General features: G+C 41.4%; 1 protein-coding gene across 1 annotated transcript in view; it reads left to right on the top strand.

Annotated features, from left to right (window-relative positions):
• Window positions 1-1,338: 1,338 nt before the first annotated feature.
• The window catches only part of POLR3B (RNA polymerase III subunit B), a 114,928-nt gene continuing 101,783 nt past the window's right edge, over window positions 1,339-14,483 (top strand). The window contains exons 1-6 of the mRNA XM_065886727.1: window positions 1,339-1,498; window positions 5,078-5,110; window positions 8,944-9,000; window positions 9,085-9,149; window positions 11,187-11,262; window positions 13,905-14,005. Coding sequence (XP_065742799.1) covers window positions 1,427-1,498; window positions 5,078-5,110; window positions 8,944-9,000; window positions 9,085-9,149; window positions 11,187-11,262; window positions 13,905-14,005 — 404 coding nt within the window. The 5' untranslated portion in view covers window positions 1,339-1,426. The remainder of the gene's footprint in view (window positions 1,499-5,077; window positions 5,111-8,943; window positions 9,001-9,084; window positions 9,150-11,186; window positions 11,263-13,904; window positions 14,006-14,483) is intronic.

Below are 14,483 nucleotides of genomic sequence, written 5' to 3'. Positions count from 1 at the left end.
TAGTTGTGGCTCATAGGCTCTGGAGTGCAGGTTCAGTAGTTGTGGTGCACGGGCTTAGTTGCTCCGTGGCACGTGGGATCTTCCTGGACCAGGGATCGAACCCGTGTTCCCTGCACTAGCAGGCAGATTCTTAACCACTGCGCCACCAGGGAAGTCCCTGTAAGTTCATTTTAAATTAGGGATACCAATCCTTTCTCTTCTGCCAACTTGTATTTATTTCTTTTTTTCTTTTTTTTTTTTGCGGTACGCGGGCCTCTCACTGTTGTGGTCTCTCACGTTGCGGAGCACAGGCTCCAGACACGCAGGCCCAGCGGCCATGGCTCACGGGCCCAGCCGCTCCGCGGCATGTGGGATCCTCCCAAACCGGGGCACGAACCCGCGTCCCCTAGCATCGGCAGGCGGACGCTCAACCACTGCGCCACCAGGGAAGCCCCAACTTGTATTTCTTGAAAACCATTCATGGTGATTTTTAACCATCTGTTCAGAAAATTTAAAATTTTCCGTGGAATCATAAACCTATGGCTAGAATGATATTATCCAATCTATGAATATTTTCCTTATGATTTCTGACTATATTGCTGTCCTTGAAGGTGGCCACAGCTCAGTGTTATGGATTTACTCACTTTATATTTTCTTCTAAGGTTTTGTTAACATTTAAATATTTAATCCGTATAGTATTTACTTAGGTGTATTTTTTTTCTAAATGGCTAATCAGCAGCTCCAACATCAATTTTTGGATAAGCCATCTTTCCCCTGCTCTTTTAAAATGTCATCTTTTCATACTAAATTTCTGCTGGAATTTACTCCTGGATCTTCTGTCTAGCCCTTTTAGAATATAACACTATCTTAATTACTGACCTGTTATGCTCTTCTCTCTAGGTAAGTTAACTCCTCCTCACTTTGTGGTCATTTTAATGATTGTATAATAGGCCATCACACGCATGTACCTTAATTTTTTAACCAATCTCCTCCTACTAGGCATTTGGTAAATTTCCTGTTTTTTCCATACTATACAATGTGTAGTTTGGGCTTAAATTAAATGAATTCTATGCCTCGGTGGCTCAAGTTGTGCAAATTATCCAGTTACCGTTTACTTTGAATTATTTTTAAAATGACAATACGCGTTGTTGGTCTTGATTGTGGGATAAATGCCAAAATCTGTCCGCTGGGGTTTAAGATTACCCAGGCGAGACTTCCGAGCGACACCAGGGGGCGCAGTTTCCAAGCTCCGCCTCAGCCACATCCGGGTTCAACCGCAGGTTCTGACCGAGAGCAGGCGGAACCTTTCTTCCGCGGCTCCAATTAAGTTGCGCGGCGGGGACTATTTAGGCCACCGCGCACCGCTCTCCACGGGTACAGCAGTTTGCCTGGCGCAGCGAAGGCGCGCGTGAGGGTTCTGTTTGCTCCTTCCTTTGTCGTGAACAGCATGGACGTGCTTGCGGAGGAGTTTGGGAACTTGACCCCGGAGCAGCTGGCCGCGCCGATCCCGACTGTAGAGGTGAGGGCAGGGCACGCGTGGAACGGAAGAGAGGCTGGCATGCGTCCCCGGGAGGCGTTGCCCCGAGAACTCTGGCCGCGGAGGGGGACGGGCCGCGTCTTCCGCGCATGCTCAGGACTCCGCGCGTGCCTGGGGATCCGCGCGAGTCCTCTCCAGAGCCGGCCACTGCTGTGCGTGCAGGGTCAAGCTGAGGGGAGATGTCAGCCGCCGCGCAGACCCAGCGGCTCCGCGCACGGCTCTCGGGTTGGACGCATTCCAGTGTTCGTGTGTTATCAGGGGGGGACTGACTCTCGCCCACTTTGGGAGGACGTATTGCATCTTTGACGGCTTATAAGGGATAATGAGGTCCAGGGAGCTTAGGCCACTTTGGTGAGGTCCCACAGCTGGCTGTGGTGGGAAAACCAGATCGTCTGAATCCCAGGCTAGTAATTTTTCCTTTTCACCGGGAACTCAAGTTTGGGCTGCAGGAGTATTTTAAACGCCGAGAAAATTTACTCCAAGTTTTGCCTAGGTGTTTTCGGGGGAGTAGCCCCGTAGCTTTCATCAGATTCTCAGAAGTTAAGGATAACTGCCCTACAGTGAGCTGCCTAATGAAGTTCAGATGTTGACGTAATTTTATTTTCTGGAAAGGTACATATAACTTCTCTGGGCCTCAAAATCTTAGTTGGCATGGGATGGGAAGTGGAGAAATAGTCAAGGGAGAGATTCAGGTAGAGGGAACAGGACACTGGAAGCCTGGAGGCAAGACCATCTGTTTTTAAGGAATTAAAACAAATCCAGTAGTACTGGAGTGGAGAAAAGTAGAGGAGAGATTTGAGGGTGACAGATAAGGATCCTGATTATGAAAGGTTTTGTTAGGCATCTAAAGGAGGGCTGGGATGCCATTGACAAGTTTAAGGAGGAGAATGGCCGACAGGATCAGTAAATCTTGTTTCTTTAATAATTATTCGGCAAATAAAGGAATTACAATCAGCCTGTTAGATTCAATCTGTGTGTGCCTGCAATACACTGCTGATCTTCATTGGGCAATACTGGATTTTTAACTTTTTTTTTTTATATTGGAGTATAGTTGATCTGAATTTTTAGCTCTTGAACATCTATTTAAGAGCCAGCATTTACTGAGCACGTATGTGCCAGCTCTGTTCAAGCCTAACGAGCATTATGTTATTTAATCATCTGAAGCAAGTAATATTTTTGCCCCATTTTGCCAATGAAGATTTTTAAGGCTCAGAGAGGTTAAGTAACTCACCCAGTTTCGGAAGGTTGTTAAATGGCTGATCTGTATTTTGGACCCTGGCAGTCAGACTCCAGAGCCCTCATCCTTAACTGCTGACTGGACTGCTTCTCCAGAGAGCTGAAGGAATAAGCCTAAAGGATTTCTGTGTCTTGTCTGAATTTGCACAGCTGTGAAGGGACCAGTACTACATTTCCAGTCTTCTGATTCAGGAATAACAGTTCCTTTTCCTGGCGCTCTGCATCCAATCCACCGTCCCATCTTAAGGGCCCCCAACTACAAAATGTACTCAATTCTGAAACTTCCTTTCTTCTGTTCTCCAAGTCTGAACCACTGTCATCTCTTATTTCCTAGGCTCCTGGCTTGTCCCATTCCAACAGTCTGTTCTCAGCTCTGTAGCCAGAGCCATCAGTTTAAACAGGCAGATATGATCACGTTGCTCCCTTGGTTAAAATTCTTCAGTCTGCCCATTGCTCTCAGGGCAAAATCTAAAGTCCTTACCATACTTATATGAGTCCTTTTCTCATTTTGGCCACTGCTTACTTCTCTAACCTGTTTCTCCGCCCCCCCCCCACACCCAGATCTCCTCAAGATCTTTCTACTCTCCTCATATAGTCTTCTCTGATTTTTCTCTCATTCTTCTGTGTAGATTTACATACAGTAAGATGCATGAGTACTAAGTGTTCATTTACATTAGTTTTGACAGTTATGTATACCCAAATGACTAGCACCCCATACAAGATACGGAACATTTTCAGCATCCTATAAAGTTCCCTTTTCAGTTTGTGCCCTACCACACCTTTTGATTTCGATCATCATAGATGAGTTTTGCCAGACTCAACTTTTTTTTTTTAAGATTTGACTTTTTTTTAGAGTAGTTTCAGGTTCACAGCAAAATTGAGAGGAAGGTATAGAGATTTCTTACGTACCCCCTGCCCCCACCTACCTTTTTTCTTGAAAAAATGTTTTTACTTTTTCCAGGTGGTCTGCCTCCCTCTCAGGCCATTCCTCAGTCTTCTTTGCTGGATGTGCTTTCTGCTCCTCATCTCTAAACGTTGGAGTGTTTTTGATCTCACTTCATGGAACTCTTCTCCACGTGATTTCATCTGTTACATGGCTTTAACTACCCTCCATTTGCTGACTTCTCCCTGATTTAGATCTCCAGGCCACTCTCTTCCCAAGTTCCAGACCTATATTTGTTGTCTATTTGGCATCTCCAAATAGACAAATGGATATCTCAAACTTCACATGCCCCCAACCAAACTCCTGATGACCCCTGCACACCTAAACCTGCTGCTCTGACAGCATCCAGACATCCAGCGTCCTCCTCATCTCCAGAAATGGCAACTCTAAGGTGTCCGTCTCAACTCTTCTTTCTCTCAGAGTCTCCATCTAATCTACTGTCAAGTCCTGTTGGCTCTAACTTCACATTGAGTTTCCTAGCCAACAGTTTCTCACTACCCATATTGTTATCAGCCTGGAGTATTGCAGTGAACTCCTAAATGATCTCCCTCCTTCTAACCTTGCCTGTTCTCACCCCAGCAGCTAGAGTGATCCAGTTAAAATGAGTCACATCATCTTGTCACTCTTGCTCAAAACCTTCCAATGCTTCTCCTGTTACTCAAAGTAAAAAAGTTTACAGTTCTTGGGAAGTCTTACATGATCCTGGAGCCCTTACTCAGAAACTGTGTATTCTTACTTAAGACTCAGTTCTAACCATTTGTCAGATTTCCCATTAACAGATTAGATACCATTCATGAAGAGTCTTATCATGGTAGGATGTTTACGACCTCAGGAAGGTGTGAAGAGCAGGCCCAAGAACTCAAGAAGTGTGGCAGTTTGCAACCATTTAAAGTAGGAGGTGGACACCATGTGATATCCTTCTGCAGCCTGAGCTCTGACCAGGCACTAGTTGAGAAAAAATAAGGGGGAGAAAGAACTCCCTTTGGGTTGAGAGACCTAGCTTCCACACCAGCCTCTCTGAAACGTACTCACCCTTCCACAGACTGGCAAACCCTGCTTACTCAGGAAGTGTCATGAGAATAAAATAAAGATAAAAAGTACTTGGAATCTTGAGTCACCAAGAAGAGATTAAAGTATATTCTATTTAAGAAATCTGTGGTTTATATATACTTGTGTGTGTACATGTTTGTATACATGTACATACACAGCACATATATGATTTCCATAAAAGTGGTTGCAGTGTAAAAATTGTTCGTTTTCATTTACTTTCTTTTGCTTACTGTGATGAAGTGAGTCATTTTGGGTACATTAAAGTAACTTCTCATGAAAATACTGTGATTGCTAGCACAGAGTTCTGATACTTTTATTGTTCTGATTCACAGGAAAAATGGCGGCTGCTTCCAGCATTTTTAAAGGTAATTAATATTTAATAATAATTAGTTGTTTTTCCAATGAAGAGTGAAGAAATAAGCCTTTTTTAAAATTAATTTTTTTCACCAACATTTTTTGACTTTGTACAACTGTGTGCTTTTCTAGGTTTTAGAAGTACAAGAAATTATAAGGCAGTATCCCTGTCTATAGAATACTAGTTAGGGGATTGCTAATCTAATTTTAGAGATAGGAAGTAGTATACATTGTAGCATGGCACATGAATAATACAAACCAAAGTGCTGTTGGCAAGAGTGATGCCACAAGTGGTCAGAGAGGTCCTCCCAAAGGAGGTGAGATGTAAGCCACATCTTAAGAGGAAAGGAATTAACTGAGCTGAAAGGTAGGATGCGGGGAGCATGGCTTAATAAAAGTGCTCAGGGGGAGCCTCCACGGGGTCTGTAGGAAACAGAGTCCAGTCTGCTTGGCTGGAATGGGTGAGTGGCTAGACAGAGGAACTACAGATTATAAGATTCCTATTATTATTGAATTTCAGTTTTAAAGAGCTTATGCTGAGTAGTAGCAGGTTCCACAATGATAGACCACTTGACACACAGTAGGATGGTTCTAGTCAAAAAAAGACAGTAGCAAGTGTTGATGAGGATGTGGAGCTCTAACGCTCTACTGATGGGAATGTAGAATGTTGCAGCCGCTTTGGAAAGCAGCCTGGCAGTTCATCAAATGGTTAAACATAGTTACTGTCTGATCCTGCGATTCTACTCCAAGGTATTTACTCAAGATAAATGAAAACATGTCCGTGCAAAAACTTGTACACAGATGTTCATAGCAGCATTATTCATAATAGCCAAAAAGTGCAAACAACTCACATGAGCACCAGCTAATGGATGGATAAATAAAATATGGTCTATCCATACAATGGAATAGTATTTGGCAATAAAAAGAAATCAAGTGCTGACATATGCTACAACATGGATGAATCTTGGAAGCATCTTGCTAAGTGAAAGAATGAAGACTTGAAAAATGAGTAGAGTTTTGTCCAACTTAGTTTTCTGTTAATAGGCAGAAGGGAGAGTGCTGGGAGATGAAGCTGGGGAGCTGTCAGGGCCAGATTTCTGACCAGATTTTATGGTCAAGGAGTTTGATGTGAAGGATTTTGGCTTTTCTTCTAACAGCAATAGGAAGCTCTTGAAGAAGTTTTAAGTAACCAAAAATGAAATAAAATGATAGTAAGGTCAAGGGAAGTTTTTTTGTTGTTGTTGTTTTTAATTATGACTTTTTTCTTTTTCAAAGGGAACTATATATGTATATACACACACACACACATACGCATGAGCAGAGGAGAAGGGGTAGGATTTATGATTAAAAAAGAGGAGACAGTTGGTGGTATGTGGTCCAAGAAGAGGTTGTCTACTACATATTGGCATTTTCCATTGGCACTTGCCATCTACCTCTACAAGGATTAAATCATGTGCTGCTACAGCTGCTGAGTTTCAACACCCCTGAAAGGAGTTCAGGGTGGAGAGCAGAAATGAGGCATTGTGTGCTCTGGGAAAAACTGGCAAAACAGGTCTTCAGGTAGTTAGATATATATTTTTTAAATTTTATTTTATTTATTTTTATTTTTGGCTGCGTTGGGTCTTCGTTGCTGTGCACGGGCTTTCTCTAGTTGTGGTCAGCGGGGGCTACTCTTTGTTGCGGTGCATGGGCTTCTCACTGTGGTGTCTTCTCTTGTTGCGGAGCACGGGCTCTAGGCACACGGGCTTCAGTAGTTGTGGCGCACGGGCTTAGTTCTTCCGTGGCATGTGGGATCTTCCCGGACCAGGGCTCAAACCCGTGTCCTCTGTCTTGGCAGGCAGATTCTTAACCACTGCGCCACTAGGGAAGCCCAATAGTTAGATATTTTCAGGAGCCAATTTTATGAGCCCAATTCTTGCATCTCCTCGTATCTAGAAAAGCACTAAAATCCTTCATGGTGATGTCTGCACCTCGTGACTAGCAGTAACCTTCACGAGAGTAGCAGAAACCTTCTGCAAAAAATATGTGCTTGATTGCATGTACTCCTCCTTCACCAAAATCACATATATACTGACCTTCCCCCCTGCGTCTTTGGAGAGTTTCTCAGAGCTATCTGGGACGCTGTCTCCTGGCTGTAATCCTCATTTTGCCCCAAATAAAACTTAACTTGCAACTCTCATGTTGTGCATTTTTTTAAACTCGACAGTTACTATGTCAACCTTGAAGGGACTTGAACCTTGAATCTTCTGAACTGTCCACTAGAATATTAGTGCTTAGATGGCAGGTGCCAATGGAAAATGCCACTTTGTAGTTGACAAGGTAGAGAACTTAACAGAGACATGAGACTACAGCTATTTCATTCATTTAAAGTTGGGGTTCTCTTTTACTCAGACCGCCTTGAAATATATTTGTCCAAGAACAAAAATATAAAGATTTTTAATATGTAACTGAAGACAGGAACTTGAAGCTTGTGAGGCTGCAGTGCTGTGGGCAGGTAGAATCAAGACTTGGAATGTTAGGTTGGGGTGACAGCAGTGAAGAGGGACTCATGTAAGTCCCTCTTAGTTTTGCACAAGTACCAAATGGGGTGTGCTTGACTTAATAGCATTCTTTTGTGAACATAAAAAATTAACCTTTTGAGTTTTAGTTGATCAACCTGTAACGTGACCTTGTTTTTTAATAGCAGTGGTAAAATATCCAGAATGAGGGAGGTACGTAGTAGCCCCACTGTACACTGGTCAGGCTGTGGAGGATTAACATCCATGTGATGACAACGTACAGCCCACTCAGGAGCGGTTCATGGGCTGCTGAGGGGTCTGGAAGGCATGCCTGTGAGAAATAGTGGAAGTGCCTGTTCAGCCTGGAAGTGAGAACGTGAAAGAGAGATGTGATCACTCAACAGACTGTGGTAGAGCAGGCATTTTCTCCAGAAAAGACAGTTAAGCCCCAGGGGTGGAAACTGGGGGACGGCAGACTGCAGATCATTATAAGGGTGAATTTTTCCCCTAACAATCAGAACTATTTCATAATAGGATGGCTGCTTTGTAAGCCAGTGAGATCCTGAATAAGGAGGTGGAATTAAAGCAGAGGCCCTGTGATTATCTGTCTGTTGAGAGTGTTCTAGAAGTGTTGAACTAATTGCGTTTGAAGATTAGTGTAAAATGATGAACATTACAGTCCTTTAAATCCTAAGACTGGATTCTATGTGTTTATCGTTTCAGTGTTTTTCATAGCGCTTTGTGCAGCCATACTGACTTCTGAGATGAAAGGAAGTCGCTGCCAGCTGGTCGATCTTAGGTCCCTGATGTTCACTCTGCTTCTGATTTTAAATGCAATTATTTTTGGTTTTCTTAATAGAGATCCTTGTTTTTTCCTTTCATTCTTCTAAAAGTGATATGAAAGACAGATATGTGGAAATCATAAAACTGCTTACATAGGAGCAAGACAAGAAAGAAAATAGACGTTGTTTGAGGGTTGAAGAGTTGATGCTCAACAGTATTTGTTGAGCTGCTGTATTTGTTTCTGGGATCTTTTTTGTAAATTCAAAGCATGTAGGGAAAATCCTGCCTTATTTGTTAGCTCATGGGGAGTCATTAGGTATATTCAGGTACTCATATCTTGAATTCCAAAGGTCAGATTGTTTTTCAGGGAGGAAAATTTGAGGGTGTTCTAGTAAGATGGAGGAGAGATGGAGTGAGGACACATAAATGTAAAGCTTTGCTAAGTAAAATTCATGGATTTTTTTTCTCATTTTGGTTTTGAGGAAAATTTATGGATCAGGTGAGATCCATTGTGTAATCTGCTATTTTGTTGCTAACCTACTTTTTACTTTTTATCTGTTTAGGTGAAAGGCCTTGTGAAACAGCATATAGATTCATTTAACTATTTCATTAATGTAGAGGTAAGCATCAGATCTTGGAAAAGGATATGGTTAAGAATTAACTGGAAGCCAGAGTCTTTCCTCATGTTACTCTTTCCCCTGCAGATAAAGAAAATAATGAAAGCCAATGAAAAGGTTACGAGTGATGCTGACCCCATGTGGTACTTAAAGTAAGGAAGCAACTACTCTTAATTTGCTATTTTGATTATGTCTAACATTTTTTTATAGTGAATGTAGTTGCTGTCAAAACTCTTTTAACATAATTCTCCTTTTATCTGTTTGATAGGAAGATATTTATCAAATGCTTAATTTTTAATTGGTAAGCTAAGGATAACAGGTAGTTATGAGTGAAAAGTTACTGAAACTATTAGGTTTAAACTTTTTTAAAAACAATTTTAGAGGAAAATTATAAAAAGAGGACAAGGAGTTCCCATGTTACACTTCACCCAGTTTATACTAATATTAACATCTTATGTAGCCATAGCATAATTAGCAAAACTAGGAAATTAGCACTGATACAATACTGTTGACTAAGCTACAAATCTTAGTTTTCCCACTGATGTCCTTTTTCTGGTCCAGGATTCAATCCAGGACCTGCATTATGTTCAGATGTCATATGTCTCCTTTATCCTCTCCAATCTATGACAGTTGTAGAAAGTCCTTGATTCGGGTTTGTGCGGTATTTGCTTGTGGCTACATGGGGTTATGCCTTTTTGGCCAGAATACCACAGAAGCGGTGCTTCATGTCATTCTCATTGTACCATATCAGGGGGTACAGATGTCAGTATATTTAACGGCTGGTGATTTTAACTTTGTTCACTTGACTAAGATGGTATCTTCCAGGTTTCTCTACTGTAAAGTTACTAATTTTTCCTTCAGTAATTAATCACTATCTTATAAGGTGATCCTTCGAGACTATGCAAATATCTTATTTCTCATTGCACTTTACCCACTACCTTTAGCATGCATTGATGATTGTTGTAGCAGTTACCTACAACAGTAATTGCTGTGGTGTTTACCTATTGGCAAGTCTCTATTTCCTTCATTCTTTCTACATTAATATTAGAATTCTGTGAGGAAGAGCTTTTTCTTCCCCTCATTTACTCTCTATCTGTAATTTTATTTATATCAATATGAACTCATGGATGTTTATTTTATTCTATGCATCATAATCCAGTACTGTCATTGTTTTATTTCTCAAATGGTCCCAGATTTGGCCATAGGGAGATTCATCAAGTTGACTGCTGCATCCTTTCAACACGCCCCTGTGAATTTTCGAGCACTCCTCTACTTTCTGGTACCATGAGATGTGGTTCATCTAGTATTTTTCCTGTCCCAGCCGGGAATCAATCATTCCTCCAAGGAGCTTTAGTCTCCTTTATTGGAGAGTAGTGTTTAGACCCCAAGATATGGGTACTAAAGTCTCAGTAGACAGAGCTATATTTACTTACTTATTCAGTCCTAGGATATACATAAAGTAGTTTCAGAATTGTTAATTCATCACTCTGAGAGAATAAAATTTACTAACACTTGTATACTGCTTTTCTGTCTTTGCTGTATCCAATCAAAATACTGTTTTCTAAAGTTACTCAGGTTAGTTATTTTCTTTCTTAACCTTTTCAGTGCCGTTATATTATTCATTTGTAGTGCAGTAAGGTTTGTGATTTTAGGTTTGTATGCCATTTTGGGTATGTGAGACATTATTATGGTTGTAAGAGTTAGACCTATAGAAAAAAGTCTATTCAAAAAATTGTCCCTCCCCTTCCAGTTCTTCCCACCCTGTTCCCAGTGCTCCCTGTAGGTAACCCGTCTCTTTAGTTTCTGCTTTCTTCTTCCTGTTTCTTTTGCACAAATGAGCACATATATTTTTTCCTCCGTATCCTTTCTTATGAGAATGGTAGCGCACTATAGCTACTCTTTTGCATTTGCTTTTTTCCTTAAGTATCATTTGTAGGGAGCTATAGTTTCAATATTTTTGTAAAGAGATTTACAGTATTTTTTTTAAAGATAACTTGATAACATTTTCTCTCCTTTGTAAACTGTGTGTTCTATGACTTTAAGATCTCCAATTATAATTTGTTAATTTGTCATCCTCTGCAAGGTAAGCATTTGTCAAAGGGCAGTCTTGTATTCGGGAGGAAAATAGCTTGATTGTTTATATGTTCTTTGAAGAACTGTAATTGGTTCTGGAATAACTTGCTTTTCAGGTATCTTAATATCTATGTCGGGCTTCCTGATGTTGAAGAAAGCTTCAATGTAACTAGACCAGTGTCCCCTCATGAGGTAATTATCAACCTTAATTTAATTGGATTTGTTTGGTTTAACTGGAAGAGTCAGTGCCCTTAAAATATATTCTTAAAAAATGATTTAAAAATGGGGAAAAATCTCTTATGAGACAAGATAACCAAAATAAATAAGCACCTGTATAATACCATACTGTATTAGGAAACAGGTTTGTATTAGTTGGTTTATCATTTAGTCCTAGTTAACTTGCACTGTTAGGTCACTGTGTCTTTTTTATGTCCTGTTTCTGAGGTTTTTCATGGTCTCTCCACCCCCCCTCCTTGCTGACCACTGGTGTCTGGTGCAGTGTGCTGTTCCTGCAGGAGTTTCTCGCTTAGCGCGTATTTTGAGGGTCAGCAGGCCTTGCGTTTGCAGAGGGACTGAGGACAAGGAACTCACGGTCTAGCAGAAGAGGCAGAGGAGAAGAAAATGTAAATGCCAGGGTTTTAAAAGAGCTACAGGCAATGGCTTTTAGAACAGGCCTGTTTATTGGCTTTTAACGGATTCTAGATTTCTCTTCAAATTCTGCTACTCAGTGTCCATAATTGGGCATTGATTCAGGAAGGAAAATGATTTTTGTAGATTTTTCTGGTTTGTATTAATGTAAAGCTAAAATAGCAATTGGGGAACATAGCACAGGAATCTTTAGTAAAGAACAAGTAAGGTGTTAGAGTGCTATGATTGTTGTCTAAGCAAGGTGAAATAGGAAGTGTGATCAAGTAACCAGATATTTTATATACGTAATTTTGGCATTAATCACCGAGTATTGATTGAACATTTATTTTGTGCTGCAAGATTGGAAGATACAAAAGAAATAAGACATAATATCTTTGCTCAAGTTCATACTCTTGTGGATTAAAATAACAAAACAAATGAAACAGAGACACCAGGGTTTGCAGCCTAGACGATAGGTAAGGCGAATATGTGACGTTGGACTGAACAGGGAATAGTGAGGACTGGATATTGGAAACTGTGCACCCCGATTTGGCTTTCCCCACCTCCGCTTTCCATTTGGCGAGAACTTTCCAATTTTTCAAGAACTAAACAGCCAATTAACAATCTCCAAGTCACCTTCTAAACTAGTATATTACTGGGTTCAGAGAAGGGAGAAGACGAAGAATTCGAAGTAGTTCAAGAAGGCTGAAGCCACAATTGTCATTATAATAATTATTCCTGATGTTGAAGAAAACACATGGGTATTACTGCAATTAGAGAAAGAGGGTGCAAATATTTCTTGGAGGGTATTGACTCTTAGAGAGATGGGGAGCGTGGGAGAGCAGGTGGATGGGCAGTCATGGGACCCACAGCAGGACTGGGGGTGCAGGTACTGCAGGCTCTACCCACACAGCCCTATTCCTGTTGATAAGAGAGAGTTCGAGGGGGATAGAGGGGGCCCCAGGGGTAGTTTGGGGCCCCATGTTTACCACTTCTGTCAAATTTCATTTCCATTTGAAGGGATGAGTTTGTTAAGACCCATGAGTATCTGCCTATCATGGGTGTTACATTAGTTTTATTAACAAAAATGAGATAATATTTATATAGTACTCTGTACCAGGCACCATTCTAAAAATATATACTCATACTCTTGGGAATTAAAATTATTCACATTCCCGTTTTACATATGAGGAGACTGAGATGCAGAAAGGTTATTTAAAACTTAATTGGTAGAGCCGGGATTTGAGCACAGAAAATAGAGTCCACACTCTGATCATTATGCCACCCTACCTTTGGTCAGGCCTGCAGGAGGCTTGATATAATTAAATATAAGGTAATATACTGGTCAATAATAGGACTATGTAGTATTTTTAAATCCTAGGCACTGTTAGGCTAGAAAAAGTTTGTATCTGTCTTTGGTGCAGTAAAAGCCAGAGAGAGGATTCAGCATCATGAATTGTATGGTTGAGGTTCCGAGAAGTTCTCTTTTTGAGACTGCAAGGCACCTGAGGACCATCAATATAATGGAGATGTCATCGGAGGATTTTGATGGGGTTTCCTGATCATGGCCCAGGCAAGGGCTTCTCTTAGTGAGTCATCACCACGTGAACGTAAAGCGCGCACCAACAATTTCTAAAGTTCCGCAGGTGACTCAGAAATTGTTAGAATGATGTGTTGAGTGATTCATGCTCTGACATATCCCTTGGAAAGGAATTTTGTGATATAGTTTAGTTTGTTTGGAGAATAAAAGGAAATACAGTTTAATTCTTTTAGTTTGTGCGTGTACATACTTTAGTTATTATTATACTGGTTGTTAACTATTTTGAATAAAGCAGCCATATTGATGACTCTCCAAGGACCCAGTTTGCAAAGGATGATCTAATGGCTTCAAAGATATGGGAGCAGACTGGTGATGGCATCAGATCAGTGAGAAGAAAATCAGTACCAGATTTATTGTCCCATTTCTGGGCTGGCAGGGGTGGGGATGCTGTGGCAGTGTCTAGATCCATGGCTGGCATCATCCCCTCATGGAGAAGGTAAGCTTGTAATTCCCAGTGCCCTTAAGGCAGCACAGGGGGCAGCTGTGTTCCATGGAGGGATCAGAGTCCAGCATGGGCCATACTTCTACTCGAGAAGAGCTCTTTGAGGCTGCCAGGATCCTTTCTTTTCCAGAGAGGAGGAGCCATGATTGTCTGATTCTCTTTCAGTGCCGGTTGCGGGACATGACGTACTCTGCCCCCATCACAGTGGATATTGAATACACCCGAGGCAGCCAGAGGATCATTCGCAACGCCTTACCCATTGGCAGGTGAGGACTGACACCTCCTGGAGCCTCGCTGCCAGCATTGCGGCCCTGTGAGGTGATCGCGAGCAAGTACTAATGCTCTTCTTGCCCTATTTCCTCATCTGAAAAATGGGGGAGTTGGAACCTACTTCACAGGGTTATTTTATGGGTCCAGCGAGTCAGCACATGTAAAGCACTTGGAGCAGCATCCATCACGTTGTTGTGGTTATTATATTTAAATTGTGAAACCTTTTCTATAAAGCTAGGGAAATTGCTTCCATTTCCTCCTGTAACTCCGGGCTGTTAGGGAAGCATTGGGTAAGATAGCGTTTCACTGAACGCTCCTGGGCTGGTCTTCTCGGTGGATTCTTACATATTTTGAGTTTTCCTGGAAGAATGAGTGTTTATAACAGTATTTAAGGCAGAAGTTATTTATTTGCCCAGAACAAGTTTGGAAATAATAGATAGCATCAGCTAGCATTTTTGCTGCCTGCTTTTCCTA

This window comes from Phocoena phocoena, chromosome 11 (assembly GCF_963924675.1).
Source record: "Phocoena phocoena chromosome 11, mPhoPho1.1, whole genome shotgun sequence".
Lineage (NCBI taxonomy): Eukaryota > Metazoa > Chordata > Mammalia > Artiodactyla > Phocoenidae > Phocoena > Phocoena phocoena.
The sequence above is the reverse complement of the archived record's forward strand: the minus strand, read 5'-3'. Positions and strand labels throughout refer to the sequence as shown.